This window comes from Octopus sinensis, linkage group LG1 (genome assembly GCF_006345805.1).
Source record: "Octopus sinensis linkage group LG1, ASM634580v1, whole genome shotgun sequence".
NCBI classification, from domain to species: Eukaryota; Metazoa; Mollusca; class Cephalopoda; order Octopoda; family Octopodidae; genus Octopus; species Octopus sinensis.
This window is the reverse complement of record NC_042997.1, coordinates 205,037,933-205,058,521: the sequence shown is the minus strand read 5'-3', so window position 1 is coordinate 205,058,521 and position 20,589 is coordinate 205,037,933. Positions and strand designations below refer to the sequence as shown.

The window sequence follows — 20,589 nt, the reverse complement described above, 5'->3', positions numbered from 1 at the left end:
ATAACGGCCTCCCATCTCCACGCCACCAGTGTTACCCAAGGGAAAGGCAAAGGGGTCGATACAGCTAGGTACCTGTGACGTCGCAACTCATTTCTACAGCGGAGTGAACTGGAGCAACATCAAATATATATATATATAACGTATAGTAAATAAAGAAATGAACACATACTAAATGCACAGGCGAACAGAAAACACACAAAGTCACGAAATCTTCGTCAGTTATCGGCAAGAGGAGTCAAACGCAATTTCAGCCATTATCGATAATATTGTTTCCTCTCTGGAAGCACCAGCAAAAGACTTGCCGGGAATGGGATCAAAATATAACAAAATGAGACGGGATCAAGACGAAACCGTTAGTGGACGGTCGAAGGACAAAACAAACAGAATAAGGGCTTAGAACCACACGAAGACAACAATTAATAATGATAATAATACATATAGGGAAGAAAATAGCCTTGGGGCTGCAAGACAAGACGAAAGTGGGTAACACGAAGGAGAAATGAAAACTGTCCTAAGGAACGTGAGGGATATAGCGAGGAGCTCAGAAAATCGTGACCAGTGCGGTCGAAGGCAACGTAAAAAATTATATGACACCACCATAGGTCGTCACGGGTCACATGATAGTTGGAAGAGGGTAACAGATAAAGAGATAGAGAGAGAGAGGGGGGAAATAAAGAGGAGAAAAGTAAAGGAAAGAAACATGGAGACACAAAAATATCCCAAGAAATTAAAGAGTGCGTGCGTTACATAAATAACAGGAAGACAACAAACGGAAAATATGACATGCCTATATATATATATATATATATATATATATATATATATATTATATATATATATATATATATAATTAATTAATAAGGTGAGAGAATTAGATACTAATTTAATAGTATATCTATTCAACACCAAGTGGCCCAGTGCCCCGAGAAACCTGGATTATTATAATATTTTATAATATATTATAATATTTTATACAAAAATAAATATAAGAGAGTGGTCACTATATGGCTCACTCTAGCACTAGTAAATCCAAAAGGTTTCAACCACAAAAATACATGTTTCCCATGAAAGTCAGTACGAATGTTAGCTCACACGAACAGGGCAAATAAAAAATAACAAAAATACAGATTATTTTGGGACAATTGTTTCGCTATTAATGAATTAAATGTAATTTTACTCACAAAAAATCCACTTGTAGCTCCTCAGCCAAAACTATCTGGATGAAATCCACTCAATCACACGCCAGATTTTACCATAACGATAAATACACGTGTGGTTCAATTGATTACATCCGACGTTATAATTCAAATGCCCCTACCAACAGCGCGCCAAACTTTCACGGAAACAAATACTACATTTAGAAATAAATGTAGCATAATTATAATTAATTAATAAGGGTGAGAGAATTAGATACTAATTTAATAGTATATCTATTCAACACCAAGTGGCCCAGTGCCCCGAGAAACCTGGATTATTATAATATTTTATAATATATTATAATATTTTATACAAAAATAAATATAAGAGAGTGGTCACTATATGGCTCACTCTAGCACTAGTAAATCCAAAAGGTTTCAACCACAAAAATACATGTTTCCCATGAAAGTCAGTACGATTGTTAGCTCACACGAACAGGGCAAATAAAAAATAACAAAAATAAAGATTATTTTGGGACAATTGTTTCCTGTTCGTGTGAGCTAACAATCGTACTGACTTTCATGGGAAACATGTATTTTTGTGGTTGAAACCTTTTGGATTTACTAGTGCTAGAGTGAGCCATATAGTGACCACTCTCTTATATTTATTTTTGTATAAAATATTATAATATATCTAACGGTGATTCTGGAATTTTATTTTCGTTTCTTTATTTGGATCGGATTCCTCAGTCACCAAATTTATCAAATTTTTATAAACTAGAAAGAAGAGGAAACGTTGCGTATCCATTTCCGTAAGTATAAACTCTAAGTAGAATGGGAATTTCTGGACACCTGTAAAAAATTGGAAAAGTGAAGAAAACAGATAGGTTTGTTCTACATCAACTGAACGAGATTTGAAAACAAAAAAAAAAAAAAACAGAAGCCTCTAAATGTGCTTCTTATTGCTTTCCCGACTAGAAAAAGACCATTTTTGGATCAAATCCTTACTTGTGATGACAAATGGAAACTCATTGACAACAGCAGAACAGGACAGTGATTAAATGCAGGAGAGTCACCTAAACGCACCATTGCACCCTAAAAAGTTGGTTGTCATTGTATGGTCGTCCGCGAAGGGAGTTATTCATTATTCATATTTGCAACAAGGGAAAACGGTAACAACAACATCGTATTGCTAGGAAATTGATTGTATGCGTGAGAATTTGAAAAAGAAGCAACCCAGAATAGTGAAGAGAGATGGCCCAATTTTGCTCCACGACATTGCACGTGCTCACTCTCCACAAGCTACGGTCCAAATGTTGCAAATCCGGAATTATGAGATTTTGCAGCATTCTCTGATATCTCTCCAACTAATCATCACTTATTTAAGCATATTGCCTATTTCATAAACAATAAAACATTCGTAAAGAGAGAAGAGGTGATTGAAGCATTCGGACAGTTTAACAGCAAATGATGGATTCCCTTTTTAAAGATGGAAAATATGACATAGACAAAACTTTGGTAAATGAACAGGGATCATACTTTGATTAAATGAATCAGTTCTCCAACATTTCTGAAACATTTTATTGTTAGCTTTCAAATACGACAATTCATGTAAAACAACCTAATATTAAGCTAGGAACTTTTCCATTTGAACGGCAGATCGAGAAATTAATTTTTTGTAACTAAACACTTTCAAACTTAAGATTAAACTCAAAGAGTGACTGTATTATCACTGATAGAATACAGTGTCTCAAAGGCATATTCCAAGGGAACAGCCTTCTGTGATCTTTATATTTCCTGTAAACCCCATGTCATTCATGTTAAAGAAGTCTGTAGGATATCTCACTGGTTCACAGGGAAACAAAAGTATCAGAATTACACACTGTTTCTTTGTGACTGACCTAAAACGTTATGCAAAGAATATGCATGAGATGAAAAAGAGCCTTGAGCTAGTTACGACATCCTCAAAGGATGTAGGGTTAGATTTTGGTCAGGATAAATGTTGTTATATAGTTGTGAAAAGGAGGAATGCTATAAACTAGACTAGTAGCATCTCCGTCAATAATTTGAATGTTTCCCCTGTATCTGGTATCTAGGGGTGGATGAAAATATATCTTACAATGGCACCTGTAACAAAACACGTGTCACTAAAGAATATTACAGCCGAATTAAGAAAATTTGGACCTCACATCTATCTGCATTCAATAAAACACAATGTGTTTGCAGTGTCAGTACCCGTACCAATATTTGAGATGCTTGATTGGACGCTTGATGAGATCCTAGCAATTTGTGTGAAAACCCGAAAAATATGAACAACAAAACATAATTTCCACATAAACAGTGACGTAGATAGCCTCTACCTGAAACGAAAACAAGTGGCAGAGGTTTAACATCGATCCAAAATGCCTTTGGATGTCACATCATATCCTTTCGGCAACATCTTTTAACCGCCAAGTGTCGAAATGCATCCCTTGACCAAGTTTGCATACATGAGGCTGATAACATCATAAGACTTGAGCAGCATTCCTTGTCTGAGAACCTAAAGTACATACTCACACGACTCTACCGCAGCGTCTCATCAGATGAAAGGATGAGCCTATGTAAGCAGAAGACCATGCATGGATATGATAGTAGAAAGCTTTGTGATGATAGTAGCATCGATCATCAAAGCAGTTTATCATGGACCAATAGCCGGATTACTACCTCCCACTTTGAAGGATATGCATTTGTTATCGAGGAACAGGAAATATCAACCAAGTACCTGGTGAACAAAAGGGATGGAGATACAGAAAAAGCCTTCAAATGTGGCAAACGATGCAGACTTTGTGGAGTTCACACTGAAGATATCACCCACATCATAAGCAGTTGTCCGAAAATGTCATCACGGTATTATCTACCGATGAGACATGATGTTGTAACTAGGACACTCTATAATGAAATCCGTGGTAAGCATAATCCCAAGAAGAAAGAAAAAAGAATCCACAATATGGTAGATGCCATAGCCACTCATAATAAAAAGGAATACCGGTGGAATGTGCCAGTGAAGACCTCAGTAAAATATAGGAACAACAGACCTGATATAATGATTTGGGATAGAGAAGAGAAACTGTGCACAGTTGTGGAAATTAGCTGCCCAGCGGATGTTAACATAAAGCGGTAGATCAGTGAAAGAGAGAACACCTCTGCTGAACTATTGAGAAATCTGCAGTTACTCTATCCAGATTACAAGTTCAGGTTCATACCTGTAATTATTGGGGCACAGGGATATGTAACACACTGCCTAAATACCAATTTTGAGAAATTAGGCTTCTCAAAACCAGAAAGGAGAAAGCTAATTCGAAGATTACAGATCCAATCCATCACTGGAACTGTAAAAATCTGGAAAACTTTCCAGAAGTTTATCATTTAAATATATATGAGTATGTCTAGATATGTAACTATATGCATGAGAATACATAAAAACATACAAAAATACAGATCTTCACACACAACATTCATACATACGTACATACATAAATAAATACATACATACATGCACACATACATACATACATACATAAATAAATACATACATATTCATACATACATACATACATACATAGAGACAGACAGACAGACAGACAGACAGACAGACAGGCTGGCTCGAAGTGACACGTCGCGTATTTAGTATGGAAGACTATTTATGGAAGATACGATGAATACTATCTCCATCTTTGAAGCCCTGTTAAATAACTGGTTAATCTTCAGAAGAATTAACTGAAGGAGCCTTTTATTAAAGATCGTATTGATTTTCGACTGAAACTTGAATTTAGCATGCAGAGATTTACTACAAACAACATGGCTGGACACAACATCAACAACAACACAACCAAGGAACAGAACAAAAACAACAGCTCAACAGATAAACAGATTCTTTCTAGCTTTAGTTAGAGAAGAAACCCTAACCACAAAACTCATTTTGTTTTCTTGGATTTATGAATTGAGGACAGATTTATTAATTGTTATGGAAGAGCTAAACAAAACCCTTTTGTTGGATGTTTGATCAGATTGGAACCATACATGGACGATCCGCATCCACAACTAAATCATTTTACTGCGAAACAATTACGCCAACAAGCAACATTTGTGGGACGTAGGAAGAAAGTTTGTAGCCGAACGGAACAAAACCTTGAAATATCGGGAACTGACATTGAACTGTCTCTTCCAACTTATGGCGTTTGAGATGTTTGAAGGAAGTGAACCGCTAACAACGAAGTTCTTGTCATCGTTGGCAGCTCGCTTAACCGAGGCGTCGGGTGATGCCTGTGATGGCGTTTGGCTTTTCCGATGCCTTAGCCTCGCCTTCGATCCTGATAATGCAGTGAAGTGTTGACTCGCTTCAGTAGGTTCCGTTGGGCTTTGTGGCGTTTGACCAACTGAAGAAATTGGAGCTGCATTGATGTTTTCTTTCTCTTTCTTTTTCTTCCCTTTATAGTTCTTCTTTTCTTTGTCTTTCTTTTGTAAAAAAATTAAATATTATAGAATAATCAGGACTACGACGTTGAAACCCCTATGTGGTTTCGCAGTTAATAACATTACAACAAATACTATACAGCCTACCAGCTAAACTACGTCACAAGCTAAAATAACTAACCATTGACCCTCTACTATGACCATGGTAAATAGCAGGCACAACCGCAACGATTATTATAGAAGTTGTAATAGTAGTGATAGTAGTCAGGGGAGGAGTTATGAACATCACAGAAACTTCTTCACGAGAAGACAGAGACTTCTTCTGGGTGAAAAGGTGTTAAACACCAAAAATAACAATAACAAACCGGGAAGGAAAGGAAACAGCATTTAAAGGGTTTCCAACCCCAGAGAGAAAAAGAAAACCCGATTGATTCATGGTTTATCCTCAGACAGACACCTCGTCTCACAGTAAACTCCTCCAAAGAAAACAAAATACTAAAAACAACAGCCACATATCTCTCAAATCCTTCCTTCAATTCTTAGAAAGGAAATACATTGGTGGACAATGCATATGAATAGAGAGGGTGGTGGTCAAGGTTAGAATGTCTTGTATCATAGATCTACTCCCGCAACACTGACATGTTGCTAAACCAAGAAAATAATAATTCTCTTACCTTTTGCGAGTCTCTCGATTTCAATGATATACGTACAACAAATACTAGGAAACAAAAAGTAAGCCAATTTCTTAAAAGCATCAATAATATTTCTCAACCAACAAAACAACCTTCCTCTGAGCTTTCCTGATCAAAACAGAACCCAAGTGGTGGTAGACAGACTGTATTATCAGAACTATGCCTGAATAGGTGTAAACTATTTCCTGTGCATGTGAAATATATAAATATATGCGTAAAATTGTAAATCTATATCTGTAAAGAATACATTAACATCATTCCTGCGGATAACCCATTTATATATATATATATATATATATTATATATATATATATATATATATATATATATATATAGTTATTTATTTATTTATATCCAAATTCACCTCAGCAACTTTAGTCCCACCAAGAAAAGTTAATTAAGTAGATTTACTACTTTTAGTAAAGTGGGTTTTCCAAAAATTTATATTTATCACAAGAAAACTAAACAAACATGCCTTTAACGACATTTCTCTTGACAGTCATATCCAATTTGATCATCAGATGCCAAAATGAAAGACGAAGAAGAAGCATGAAATTCTATGAGAGAAACGAGCTCAGAGTGAAATTTGGTAAAAAATGGAGAAATGTGTAAAAAAGAGAGCAGCTGATTGGTCTGTACCTCCATTAGCTGTTTCAAGAATTCTGAAAAGAATTGAAAAATCCTGGAAATTACTTAAGCCGTGATCGCTCGGGAATACCACAAGTAACAACACCTCAAACTGGTCATTTTATCTACCACTTTACAAGAGCAAATCCTTTCTCTTCTGCAAGTGAGAGACAAGCCCAGTTACCAGAAAATAATAACAAAAAACAACACCAAGATTATCAACAATTGAGGACCGTTTAGTAAAAAGTTTAAAGCTCAGAACCAACCAGCAAAAACAAAAAGAAAAATTTTAAACAGATAATAAGCGCAGGAGTGGCTGTGTGGTAAGTAGCTAGCTTACCAACCACATGGTTTCGGGTTCAGTCCCACTGCATGGCATCTTGGTCAAGTGTCTCCTACTATAGCCTCAGGCCGACCAAAGCCTTGTGAGTGGATTTGGTAGACGGAAACTTAAAGAAGCCTGTCGTATATATGTATATATATATATATATATATATATATATATATATATATATATATATATATGCGTGTGTGTGTGTGTGTGTTTGTGTGTTTGTGTGTGTGTGTTTTCCACCCAACATCGCTTGACAAACGATGGTGGTGTGTTTGCGTCACTGTAACACAGCGGTTCGGCAAAAGAGACCGATAGAATAAGTACTAGGCCTAGAAAGAATAAGTCCTGTGGTCGATTTGCTCGACTAAAGGCGATGCTCCAGCATGGCCGCAGTCAAATGACTGAAACAATAAAAGAGTATAGAGTAAAGAGAGTAACCAAGAAAACTATTCAAAATCGAATTAAATTTCGGGTAAGTATTTCTCTTGCAGTTGTCTGGCTAAGAAAATAGCATCAGTAATGCTTCTCCCCGTGGCAAAGCTAATCTGGTTTTTGTCCAGTCTAATTCTGTTCCTAACCGTAACCCTAACCAATTCAATGGATCACACTAATGTTTACTGATGAAATATTAATTCCTAAATACCAAAGCTATAAGCCTCAGGTAAGAAGAGCAAAAGGTGAGCAGCTGAATGTAAAGTATACAGGTTTTAAATGGGACATTGGTTCCATCATCGACATTCCAATGACGGAGCTTTGTATGTTTGTTAGAAAACAGCCTCTTCTTCAGGAGAATGTCAAGTATTAAAACCAGGAGAGAAACATACGTACATACATATATACATACATACATACATACATACATACATACATACATACATACATACACACACACATGCATTCATATACACACATACACACTTACACGCTCGCACATACACATAGATACCTACATACATACATACAAGCATGCACACATACACACATAGATATATATATGCATACATACAAACACATACATGCTTGTGTACATACATACTCACACATAATGCATGCATACACACATACATAGATGCAGGAATGTTCCTTTAGGGATAGAATCACATAGATAGAGCGAGAGTAGGGAGAGAGAGAAATATAGAGCGACAGAGGTAGAGGCATTGAAAGGACAACGGAGAGAGAGAGAGTCATTATCAGGGAGAGATATATACACAGTGATAGAGGGAGAGAGATTAGATGTAGAGACATAAACACAGACAGACAGACGGACGGACGGACGACGGACGGACGGACGGACAGACAGACAGACAGACAGACATACAGATAGATAGATAGATAGATAGATAGATAGATAGATAGATAGATAGATAGATAGATAGATAGATAGATAGATAGATAGTTATATAGACATAGAGAAAGGGTGAAAGATTGAGGGGCAGTGAGAGAAAGGATGAGAATGACGGTTGATGGGAGACATATACATGGCTATGGTACATTTAACACAGAGCTCCTTGTTAATAGGGAAACTGTAAGGAATCTCTATGGGGAAACTGGACCCATGTCTCTCCATAACTGAAACAGGAAAAGTAAGGCAACACCATTTGCAGGGATTCCAACCCCAGAGAGAAAAAGAAAACCAGATTGATTCATGGTTTATCCTCAGACAGACACCTCGTCTCACAGTAAACTCCTCCAAAGAAAACAAAATACTAAAAATAACAGCCAAATATCTCTCAAATCATTCCTTCAATCATTAGAAAGGAAATACACTGGTGGACAATGCATATGAATAGAGAGGGTGGTGGTCAAGGTTAGAACGTCTTGTATCATAGATCTACTCCCGCAACACTGACATGTTGCTAAACCAAGAAAATAATAATTCTCTCACCTTTTGCGAGTCTCTCAATTTCAATGATATACGTACAACAAATACTGGGAAACAAAAAGTAAGCCAATTTCTTAAAAGCATCAATAATACTTCTCAACCAACAAAACAACCTTCCTCTGTGCTTTCCTGATCAAAACAGAACCCAAGTGGTGGTAGACAGACTGTATTGTCAGAACTATGCTTGAACCGGGGTAAACTATTTCCTGTGCAAGTGAAATATACAATCAAAATCTATAAAGCTGAAATGCGAAAAATTTGTTTGCCTCATTTGGGGATGGGAACGGTTTAAGGGCCGGTAGATGAAGTCAGATTGGCTCCATAATTTACAGAGACATATAAAATGAGGTGATGAAGCAACTGCACTAGGTTAGAAACCCTTATCTCAAAAGCTGTGGTTACTAGGGCAACAAAACCCAAACTTTGACAAGTGTTTGTTGTTTCTCTCTTTTGGATATCAGTGTTTTTCTTCTACCAGTGCAATCAACTTGGTATGTTTACTTCTCCGTTGTAAGTTTGATAGTAAAAGTCAATAAGTTACCTACATAGAAAGTCAGTTTTGGGTTCTACCATCCGACAATCAATTCTCTTTTGGCTGCTTTCTTCTCTACAGCTTTGTTACAATCACAAAATTCCCACCATTGATCCCTTTGGTTTCTGTTTAAATCGAGAGACAATAATTCCATCATATCGTTTCTCAAAACCTGCAATCTGAATCAAACCCTTTACTTCTCCCCAGATTTTCCTTCCCAATGAACGACCCCCTACTTTCCTGTGAACGAGTATCTGTGACATTCATTGATTGACCCCCCTCATATCTCATTGAGCAACTGATTGGTTGCGATGTAATTATTGGTTAATTAATTTATTCTCATCTCCTCTTCCTGCTACCACGTTTCTACTCTCAGCTCTCCGCTCCTCTTCCAGACTAATTCATTTATACTCATTTCATCTGTCTCTAAACATTGTTCCCATTTTATTTTTCGGCGGACTTGGTTGGTGTGGTGAGGGTTACTCATTTGTTTGTTGGTGTGTGATAAGCAACAGAGCATAACTGATCGAGAATTCCGTAGATCAACAATCTATTGTTTACCTTGTTCTTTCATTACATCCGCCTTCCTTAAGGCGGAGGTATTTTTTAAGTCGTGTTTGTTAGTCTGTCCGTGGACAAGATTCTCAAGAACCGGTGGATGGATTCGCATGAAACTTTCAGGGATGTTTGGCCTCGTGACTGGCACGAACCTATTAGATTTTGGAATTGATCAGCTACTGGACAAGGATTCTGGATTATTTTTCCTATTTTTTTACTTAATTATTGAGAGCGTTCGGATTCATTTTTAGTATTCTCTTAGAGCAGTCGAGTTTATTTCAGGTATTCTCATTTTAAAACTCATCTCTGGCTAATCGTTGAGAGGACGTTGGTGTTGCCTTGGCGGAGGTTTGTGCTCTTGTTATTCTTTTAATGGTTCAGTCGTGGTATTGCTGCCATACTGGAGCACCACCTGAATTTATTTTCTTTCAGTTTTGTTCTCACTCTATGGCTGGAAGTTGGTCCATTACTGGATTTGTAGCAGCTGGTCTTCCCTGAGTGTATCCTTGAATGGTTGCCTGGTCTGGTATCATCATTCGGAGTGTATCCTTGAATGGTCGTCGCCTGGTCCGGTATCATCATTCGGAGTGTATCCAATGTTATTGTTTTATTTTGTAATGTTTCACTTGAAGTTCCGTTTTTACTTCTGACTTCTTTTGGTAGGTAGTTGAAGAATTGGGGGCCTCTGAAAATCAGGCGGGTACAAAGGGGTGTTTTTGCTTGTGATTTTGAAGGTGATATATTTGGAAGCTGACAGTGTCAGCATTAAAGCTCTCTCTCTCTATCAAAATTGGGAACACATAACCGTCCAGGATTTTCCATATGTATATTATACTCTCTCTCTCTCTCCCTTTGCCATTCAAGAAAATAGAGACACAGAGCTTTCAGACGTACCCAGGAATTAAGGCTTTCAACCAAATTTATTCTACTGATGAACGTTGTCAGTATTTATGCTGTTGCAAATCTTCTCCAATTCCGTGACTCATACTATTTCTTTGTTTGATTTTTAAGTGAGTTATAATCTTTGACGGATTCTTTTCTGGTGGAGGAGTTTTTAAACATGAAGCAATTTATTAAAAGACATCTCTAAAAATAGACTTTCTGTGTTTCTGATCCTCGCCCCACCAGCTGATAGCATACGTTTTATAGTTGTATGGTTTCGCTGATAAAATGTTGCGGACCTTCATTTTGGATACGCGATGAAGTACTAAGTGCAGAGGGGTCATCCTTATTGTTATGCAGCATGGTAACAGAGTGTGGAGCCTGTTTGCTGTTGAAGAAATGCTTGTCTAAGAAAATGTCTCCGCCATGATATTTGTGCAGTGTTTACAGCTTCAGAAATCAGATTACATTCATCACTTTTTAGAAATGATTTCATCAACTATTCTTTTACGTTCAACAAATGTTAATAGTTGGTGGAATTGTTTGGCCGTGAGGGCGCGTGGCTTAGTGGTCAGTGTGTTCCACTCAATGATTGTAAGGTCGTAAATTCGATGCCTGGCGGAGTGCTATGTCCTATCCTTGAGCAACACACTTTATTTCACGTTCTCGCCATTCCACTCAGCTTGCTAAAAGGAGTAATTCAAAGAGCCAGCCTTGTTGCATTCTGTGTCACGCAGAATCTCTCTAGAAACTACGTGAAAGGTACGCGTGTCTGTGGAGTACTCAGCCACTGGCACGTTAATTTCATGGACAGACTGTTCCATCGATTGGATCAACTGGAACGCTCACCATCGTAAACGATACAGTACCTCCTATCTCTGTCTCTTTCGCCGTGAAATGATTGAGATCTTGATGAAGCTTACCAAAGTATGATTTCAGACATTTCATAGAGCTAGCATCGGGATCGTCTTTTGCCAATTGATATGAGTTAAGTTGGCCATTATTCCATTCATGATTGGCACATAAATGGATTTATAAAATTAAAACTAATCACTTCTATATCTGCAATCAAAAAGATAGCGTTTACTTTCTTTCCCTGTTTTGCGCCATTGTTGCGGTTGGATTCATTATTTTTCTCTTTAGCTGCGTGAAATGTAGAGTATTGCTGTCAGGGAGATATATTATGATAGTAGAATAGTATTTTAACTGCTGTTTCTAAATTTCGGTGTCTGGTGAAGCAAATTTTGCTAAACACTAATTATAATTATGCACGTAATTATAGAAATTTTGTATAAGTTTACCGATAATGGTTCTTTTAACATACCGAACTGCTTTGTAAAATTATTAATTATTAATTGATTAATTAATTTTACACTTTATCATGTGTATATATATATATGGCCTGATAGCGAGACAGTCACCTCGGCGACGGAAACAGGAGTTCTGAAAATATATTTTCCAGATATTTCTAATCTATTTACAACATGTAGAGATGCGTTGAATTCAAGATGGGGGCGACAAAAATGCTTGTGGCACCGAGGATATGTATATATTCTTTTATTCTTTTACATATTTAAGCCATTTGACTGCGACCATTCTGCAGCACCGTCATGTGGATGTGTGTGGGTAAATGTTTTTCTAAATGTATTTGATAATCTCAAAATATTTTATGAAAGATCTTGTAAATGTCTAGGGAGAGTCATTCTCTTTGAGTGGGTTTATTTTTTACTTTTAGAATTTATTAACTGTTTAAAAGTTATTTAGAGAATAGAATGTCACAAAGCCTTTGTATATTGTATGTAACCACTTTCGTTGTTGAACTTCTACAAAACACGTGTTCTGGGGTAATGCGTGTAGAGAAAGTTGTTTTTAATAATCAGTTTGGTTTAGTTTCAGATTGGGAAGTCTTATAAAGTGCCTTTCATAGCTGGATATTTTCGTCTTTTATTTTGTAAAAAGGGAATATTTTCTATTTTCCATTTGCACAAATGTTTACATGTTTATTACGTGGACCATTTCTAAAAGATGAATTTTTAATTTACTATTTGAGGACGTTCAGACTGTTGGTGAAATTTGTTTCTGTTCCTCCAATGTAATTCTCGTCGAATTGTAGGCAAGTAATGCAGAAGATGTGACGTTTTGTTTTGAAATTCATGTTTGCATTCATTTGCAATTCCTTTAAATTCTTGATTTTGAGGGTTGTTCATTTTTCAATTCTTTTGACAGACCCAACAATGAGTCTCAACTGTTTGATTAATACACACACATACACACGCACCCAAATCCATGCATACCTATACATAAACACACACAAACTCAGAAATGGATAGAGAATAATAATACAGAGCGCCCAGAAGCGTGGATTCGGAGAAGAAAGTCAAACAACATTATAGTTGATATCAAAATAAATTCTTTATTCGATTCGAAACAAAATAAACAAAAATCTGGATTAAACCAGACAGAAAGATAAGATTAAGCAATGAAGAATTGTTTGAGATTATATATTTCAATGGTTTCCAGGGGTTGGGTGGTAACAGGATAGTTGTAACAGGTATTCCTAGGATAACACGCGTCATCAGTACACATAAACATGCTTTAATGTAAGAAATATTCTTTCATGGTTTCAGGCTTCGACTGCCATTTTTAGCATGTAAGAAATCCACATGGTACTTTTCTTGTATGTTTTCATATAATATTATATTTAAATATATGTATGTCTTCTGACTCCTGTTAAGCATGATAGCCACTGGTAAATAATTATCTAATAATTTATAAAGTGTATGTATGTATGTATGTATGTATGTATGTATGTATGTATGTATGTATGTATGTATGTATGTATGTGTATGTATGTATGTGTGTATGTGTGTATGTATTATGTATGTAAGCGTGTATGTGTGTATCTATGTATGTATGTGTGTATTTGTGTATGTATATAGGTAGGTAGGTAGGTAGGTAGGTAGGTAGTTAGGTAGGTAGGTAGGTAGGTAGGTAGGTAGGTAGGTAGGTAGGTAGGTAGGTAGGTAGGTAGGTAGGTAGGTAGGTAGGTAGGTAGGTATAGGAGGCGGCTGAGTGTGTTTGTAACTGTGAGAATGCCCAGAACAATTATTATTATTACTACTACTACTACTACTATTATGTTACAGAACGTAGTATAGAATTCATAAAACACTTTGAAGGAATTTTGATTTTATCGAAGAATATCAAATAACTTGATAAACTTCTGCGTGATGTATTTCATTCTTCAAATAAGTTTATTGTCTGGATCATTTTATCTAAAATGGTTATTGTTAACCTACGATCTGCATTTATCATAGACAATAATTTAGGTATCATAGACGTCATCAATATCAAAGTAATCTTTGTGGATGCTGATAAGTGCAACTCTTCTAGACTTATTATATTGTTGCAAGCAAAGAAAAAAGATACGATTAGAAACAGTTTTACAATGGATTTACCAATCTCATTTCTCAATGGAAAACGCTGGTTAACAATTCTCTTAAACAAAGTGGTGTTTATGAATTCTTCCCCATATTTTGACTGAACTAAATTTGGACGAAGAATTTTGGTGAGCTTTATGGATTCGAGTAGAATAAAGTTATACCGTTTCTGAATAGATTTTATAATTGCAATACCATAGAGAAGAAACATGGAAACAAACCATATATCACCAACGGTACCAGGCTTAGCAAGTAGTGCAACAGCTATTGAAAATATATAGCCGAAAACGACTTGAAAACTTGTAAGAGATATATAGATTGAATAAATTGCCCACACTAGAAAATATAGAAACGATATGAATGTTAAAATGAAAGCAATAAGCTTGAAAATATAGTTAGGATTCAAATACAGGGGGTAAATATAAACTCTGAAATAACTTAATGGTAAAGTTAAAATCAGATAAACAATTGGGATTCCATAATAAACGAGGCACAGAAATAATTCACAGACAGAAAATACAGCAAATAAAATTGTAATGGAAACAAAGAGCCAAAGTGTAAAGAATTGCCAGAAAATATTTCTCCTGTAGTAATATAACCAAATTTTCTTTATACGATTACTCCAAGTATAAATTATTAAATACCAGAAATTTGGGTTTAAAGCTGTAGAAACATTAGCTTCCATTACTGCATAGAGTAGATCATAATCCTGTAGTGTAGAAACATCTAAATTGCCATACTTCTCTAATAATGTGATATTTTGAATGAGAAACGTGAAATTGGATCTTTGATGTAACGTGTTATAAGCGATAGTCTCACTTAAACGACTGGGAAGAACGAAGAGGATAAAGTTGAAAGATACGTAACAGATTAACCACACAAAAGGACCACCAAAAAAGCCATCAGTATTCTCATAACTTTCTGGGATTCCTAATATCAAGGCGCGATGTCCCAATGGTATACCATCTTGGAAAAGTATTGCTATTGTTTCATATAAAAAGAAGTAATGCATCAAAAGATCCAGGAAAATTACTGAAAGAGAAAATAGAATACAAAGGAATCTTCTCAGCCTCGAGGCTAAGAGAGTGGAATGGTGAAAGCAAAACAACCAAGACAGAAAATGAGAGAATGTGTAAATATTATGTTTTCCATTGATCCACTCGGATTCGTGTGGCAATGTGTTTTTAATTGTAAATAAGAATTCATCGTGAGCAAACAGTGGCAGATTGAGTTGACGGGAATGTGAAGGTAATTTAGCTTTTGATACAAAGCTAATAATTAATGGGAAAAATAGCCACAAAACCCCTCCGAAAATATCTAAATAATTAAAAAAGTTAGCATTTTGAATGATTTTTCCTGAACAAACGGATTTGGGGCGATAAAGATTACTTTCATTTTTATAGAGTTTACAGCAATAGTTCTTTATAATTTCTCGATTTATACCAATTCTTCTGTAAGTTTCAAATGAGTGAGGGCTGTTCTTCTTCATGTCTTGAGACAAATTTATAAAAAAACACATGTATCCAGATTTTCCCATTTGCAATTTATCGATAAATAAAATTCTTTTCAATTCCTTGAAAATCAAATATATTAGATCGTGTCTCTGAATATTTTGTTTTCCACAAGTGATATTGATGTCAATCCTTTGTTTAGCAACGTAGACGTCCAACATATTAAAAGTGTGCATTGAAAAATCATAGGAGAAAGTTCTATATAGAGTTAAAGCGCCTGATTTATCTGGAATCCACGTAAAACTCCTCGCATTTGCAAAATAATCCAATGGCACAGGATTAAGAAGTTCATCAAGTGTCTTGTTTGATAAATGGACTTCAAAATTGAAAACCTCTTTTTCTAATTTTACTAAACGAGATAAAATCTCACTGATATTGGGAGGGATTTTAACTTCACAATCATTGCCGAGTTCCTTCGCATCGATGTTTAGTGATGTCAGTGTGATAATAAGAATGATTGAAAGAATAAGAGAACTGGTTGCTGTTGTTGTCGTCTGCACGGCAGCCATATTTGGTTATCTGTAAAAATATGAAAAAACAAAGCATATTAAGTAATGAAGATTCAACTCCGTTTCTTTATTTCATAGACATTTGCAATGTTACGAAATAATCATAAGTGTTGTGGTCAATGTATCTGAGAAATCAATGCATTTTTCTGTTGCCGAGTACCTCTTTTATGGTTAAACATATCCCCGTTTCAAGGTCGATATTTTCTATTCAACGGTTGCAGGAGATGTTCTATTCAACGGTTGCAGGAGATGTTCTATTGCATTCGATGCTACCTAGTTCAAGGTATTAAAATTAGCATCATAACTGAATCAAGTTATATTTGAACTGAAAATACGGAGGTTTCAATATAGATGACGTAAAAAACAGTTCTCTTTATTAACAGTCGATTAACATCTGATTGTACGAGTTTGTGAAACTCCTCAACACGACAATGGAACAGATGATTTTTTTATCTGCAATAACCAGCGTTTAAAAAGCAAATATAAAAAAAGATACTGAATTTATAAAGTCCCCCAGTGTCACTATTGTCTAATATTCTACTCCTCCGTTCAGTGTTCTAGGTTATTCATATAACTTTTAACATAAAAACAAAGTTAGCTTTTTACAGCCGATCTGATCAACTCTAGCGAAGCAAACTCATTAAATGGCAAAATTCCTACTGAAAACATTTTACTGATGTAAATCTTTGTCTCTCTTGCATTCTTCCAGTGGCGTTGCTAATAATGAAGCACAGTAAGTGACTGCTCCCTGCAAGCACGTTTTTCCAATTTGCCCTGTTTTCAACGATTCTTTGGCACTTTTCAGTTGCCTCAGCCCCAGTAAAAAATTGCCATTCAAAAATTAGGCCATCTCCCCTCTAAAACGTTGAGTTTATTTGGCGACAAGGGATTGAATTAAAAGAGTTAGATCCTTTTGATTCAATACTTCAACACATTGTTGACTTTTGGCCTCCTCAATAGGCTGAAATCTCCACTTCTGAATTTTGCAAACCATCTTCTACAAGTTCTTTCATTCAAGCATTTTTCCCCATAAACTGAGTGTATGTTTCGAGTCGCTTCCGCTGCAGAGTTTCCTTTTTTCTACTCATAAATTATGTTCTTTAAATGCTCTTTGGATACTTCCATGTTAGAAAGTGTTTTAATGAAAGAAATTTTAATTCTATTATTCTGTAAAATAATATTTCATTAGTTTAAATGAACACAAATGCATAAAAATAATTTTAAATTCCAATAGACATTCTATAATAATATTAAATTTCATTCAATTTTAAAAAAGATAAAATCGGACAGAACTTATTAGATGAGCTGATATATTCCTGTCTCACACTCATACCGTATGTATGGACTTCGGGAACTTCTAGTAGAGCACAGCAACCTCATAAATAAGGCACAATGCCATTTCCTGGAATGAATGTAGATAAATCCTTCTTATTAAATACATACATACATACATTCATACATGCATAAATACATACTTACATACGTACATACATACATACATACATACATACATACATACATACATACATATATACATACATACATACATACGGACAGGCTGGCTCGAAGTGACACGTCGCGTATTTAGTATGGAAGACTATTTATGGAAGATACGATGAATACTATCTCCATCTTTGAAGCCCTGTTAAATAACTGGTTAATCTTCAGAAGAATTAACTGAAGGAGCCTTTTATTAAAGATTGTATTGATTTTCGACTGAAACTTGAATTTAGCATGCAGAGATTTACTACAAACAACATGGCTGGACACAACATCAACAACAACACAACCAAGGAACAGAACAAAAACAACAGCTCAACAGATAAACAGATTCTTTCTAGCTTTAGTTAGAGAAGAAACCCTAACCACAAAACTCATCTTTTTTTCTTGGATTTATGAATTGAGGACAGATTTATTAATTGTTATAGAAGAGCTAAACAAAACCCCGTCGTTGGATGTTTGATCAGATTGGAACCATACATGGACGATCCGCATCCACAACTAAATCATTTTACTGCGAAACAATTACGCCAACAAGCAACGTTTGTGGGACGTAGGAAGAAAGTTTGTAGCCGAACGGAACAAAACCTTGAAATATCGGGAACTGACATTGAACTGTCTCTTCCAACTTATGGCGTTTGAGATGTTTGAAGGAAGTGAACCGCTAACAACGAAGTTCTTGTCATCGTTGGCAGCTCGCTTAACCGAGGCGTCGGGTGATGCCTGTGATGGCGTTTGGCTTTTCCGACGCCTTAGCCTCGCCTTCGATCCTGATAATGCAGTGAAGTGTTGACTCGCTTCAGTAGGTTCCGTTGGGCTTTGTGGCGTTTGACCAACTGAAGAAATTGGAGCTGCATTGATGTTTTCTTTCTCTTTCTTTTTCTTCCCTTTATAGTTCTTCTTTTCTTTGTCTTTCTTTTGTAAAAAAATTAAATATTATAGAATAATCAGGACTATTGTTCAAAATACACAGTTTCAGTATAATTTTGAATGAAGGATATATTTTGGGAAAAGATCTGGAATTAAGCTTCTCTCAAACAATATAAACGAAAACCTGGACGACGTTGGAACCCCTATGTGGTTTCGCAGTTAATAACATTACAACAAATACTATACAGCCTACCAGCTAAACTACGTCACAAGCTAAAATAACTGACCATTGTCCCTCTACTACAACTATGGCAAATAGCAGGCACAACCGCAACGGTTATTATAGAAGTTGTAATAGTAGTGACAGTAGTCAGGGTAGGAGTTATGAACATCACAGAAACTTTTTCACGAGAAGACAGAGACTTCTTCTGGATGAAAAGGTGTTAAACAACAAAAATAACAATAACAAACAGGGAAGGAAAGGGAACAGCATTTAAAGGGTTTCCAACCCCAGAGAGAAAAAGAAAACCAGATTGATTCATGCTTTATCCTCAGACTGACACCTCGTCTCACATTAAACTCATTCAAAGAAAACAAAATGCTAAAAATAACAGCCAAATATCTCTCAAATCATTCCTTCAATTCTTAGAAAGGAAATACATTGGTGGACAATGCATATGAATAGAGAGGGTGGTGGTCAAGGTTAGAACGTCTTGTATCATAGATCTACTCCCGCAACACTGACATGTTGCTAAACCAAGAAAATGATAATTCTCTTACCTTTTGCGAGTCTCTCGATTTCAATGATATACGTACAACAAATACTGGGAAACAAAAAGTAAGCCAATTTCTTAAAAGCATCAATAATACTTCTCAACCAACAAAACAACCTTCCTCTGTGCTTTCCTGATCAAAACAGAACCCAAGTGGTGGTAGACAGACTGTATTATCAGAACTATGCCTGAATAGGTGTAAACTATTTCCTGTGCGTGTGAAATATATAAATATATGTATAAAATTGTAAAGAATGCCTTAACATCATTCATGCGGATAACCCAATTTTATACATGCATGCACAGTAACCCGAGAAGCTTTAGTCACCCCTGCACATTTAAATAGGCTTATTACTTTTAGTAAATTGGATTTTCCAAAATGTTATTTTTAACACTAGAAAACTCAAAAAATCTTGTCTGTGTAAGCACTTCTCTTGACAGTCATGTCCAAATTCATCTTCAGATGCCAAATAAAAATGACAAAGAAGAAGCATGAGAAACGAGCTCAGATTGAAATTTGGTAAAAGAATGGAGAAATATGTGAGTAAGAGAGCAGCTGATTGGTCTGTAACTCCATCAACTGTTTCAAGAATTCAGAAAAGAATTGAAGAAGGTTCATAAAGAAGGCTTCACCTACAAGAAGTAGCCGAGAATGTTCCCTCATATGAACCTAAAGTTAATACATCAGAAATTATGATGCTGGATTCTCTGTACACAGGAAATGTATGGGATAGTCACGGGAGGAATGTCTCTTATGAAAGATCAGCTTAATCTGAAGCTAAAGAGAATCAACAATCTTATTATGACCTCCCATGTATCTGATGCAACTAAATCCATTCACTAACAGCTTATCTCCTTCTAATCATTATCTCTACCGACTGATACGTTCGC

At 35.9% G+C, this 20,589-nt stretch overlaps 2 protein-coding genes across 4 annotated transcripts in view; both read right to left on the bottom strand.

The window, feature by feature from the left end:
* LOC115209402 overlaps nt 1-9,282 on the bottom strand; it is a 215,593-nt gene extending 206,311 nt beyond the window's left edge. Inside the window, exons 1-2 of one of the 3 annotated variants that reach the window (XM_036508717.1) lie at nt 9,231-9,282; nt 6,270-6,346 (exon numbers count right to left, since the gene is read on the bottom strand). The gene's annotated coding sequence lies outside the window, so the exon portion shown is untranslated. Of the gene's footprint in view, nt 1-6,262; nt 6,471-9,230 lie in introns of those variants that run through there. The other 2 variants (XM_036508730.1, XM_036508725.1) reach the window with 2 other exon arrangements.
* Nucleotides 9,283-14,053: 4,771 nt separating this feature from the next.
* LOC118765918 lies at nt 14,054-19,910 on the bottom strand. Its single transcript, XM_036508743.1, has 2 exons — nt 19,706-19,910; nt 14,054-16,565 (listed from the first exon to the last, which is right to left on the bottom strand). Exon 2 carries the CDS (start codon nt 16,553-16,555, stop codon nt 14,333-14,335), a length of 2,223 nt encoding a protein of 740 aa, XP_036364636.1. The 5' UTR covers nt 16,556-16,565; nt 19,706-19,910; the 3' UTR covers nt 14,054-14,332.
* Nucleotides 19,911-20,589: the final 679 nt, after the last annotated feature.

Bases quoted from the DNA above. Each gene is read 5' to 3' on its own strand.
- LOC118765918 (XM_036508743.1), bottom strand. From the start codon at position 16,555: ATGGCTGCCGTGCAGACGACAACAACAGCAACCAGTTCTCTTATTCTT.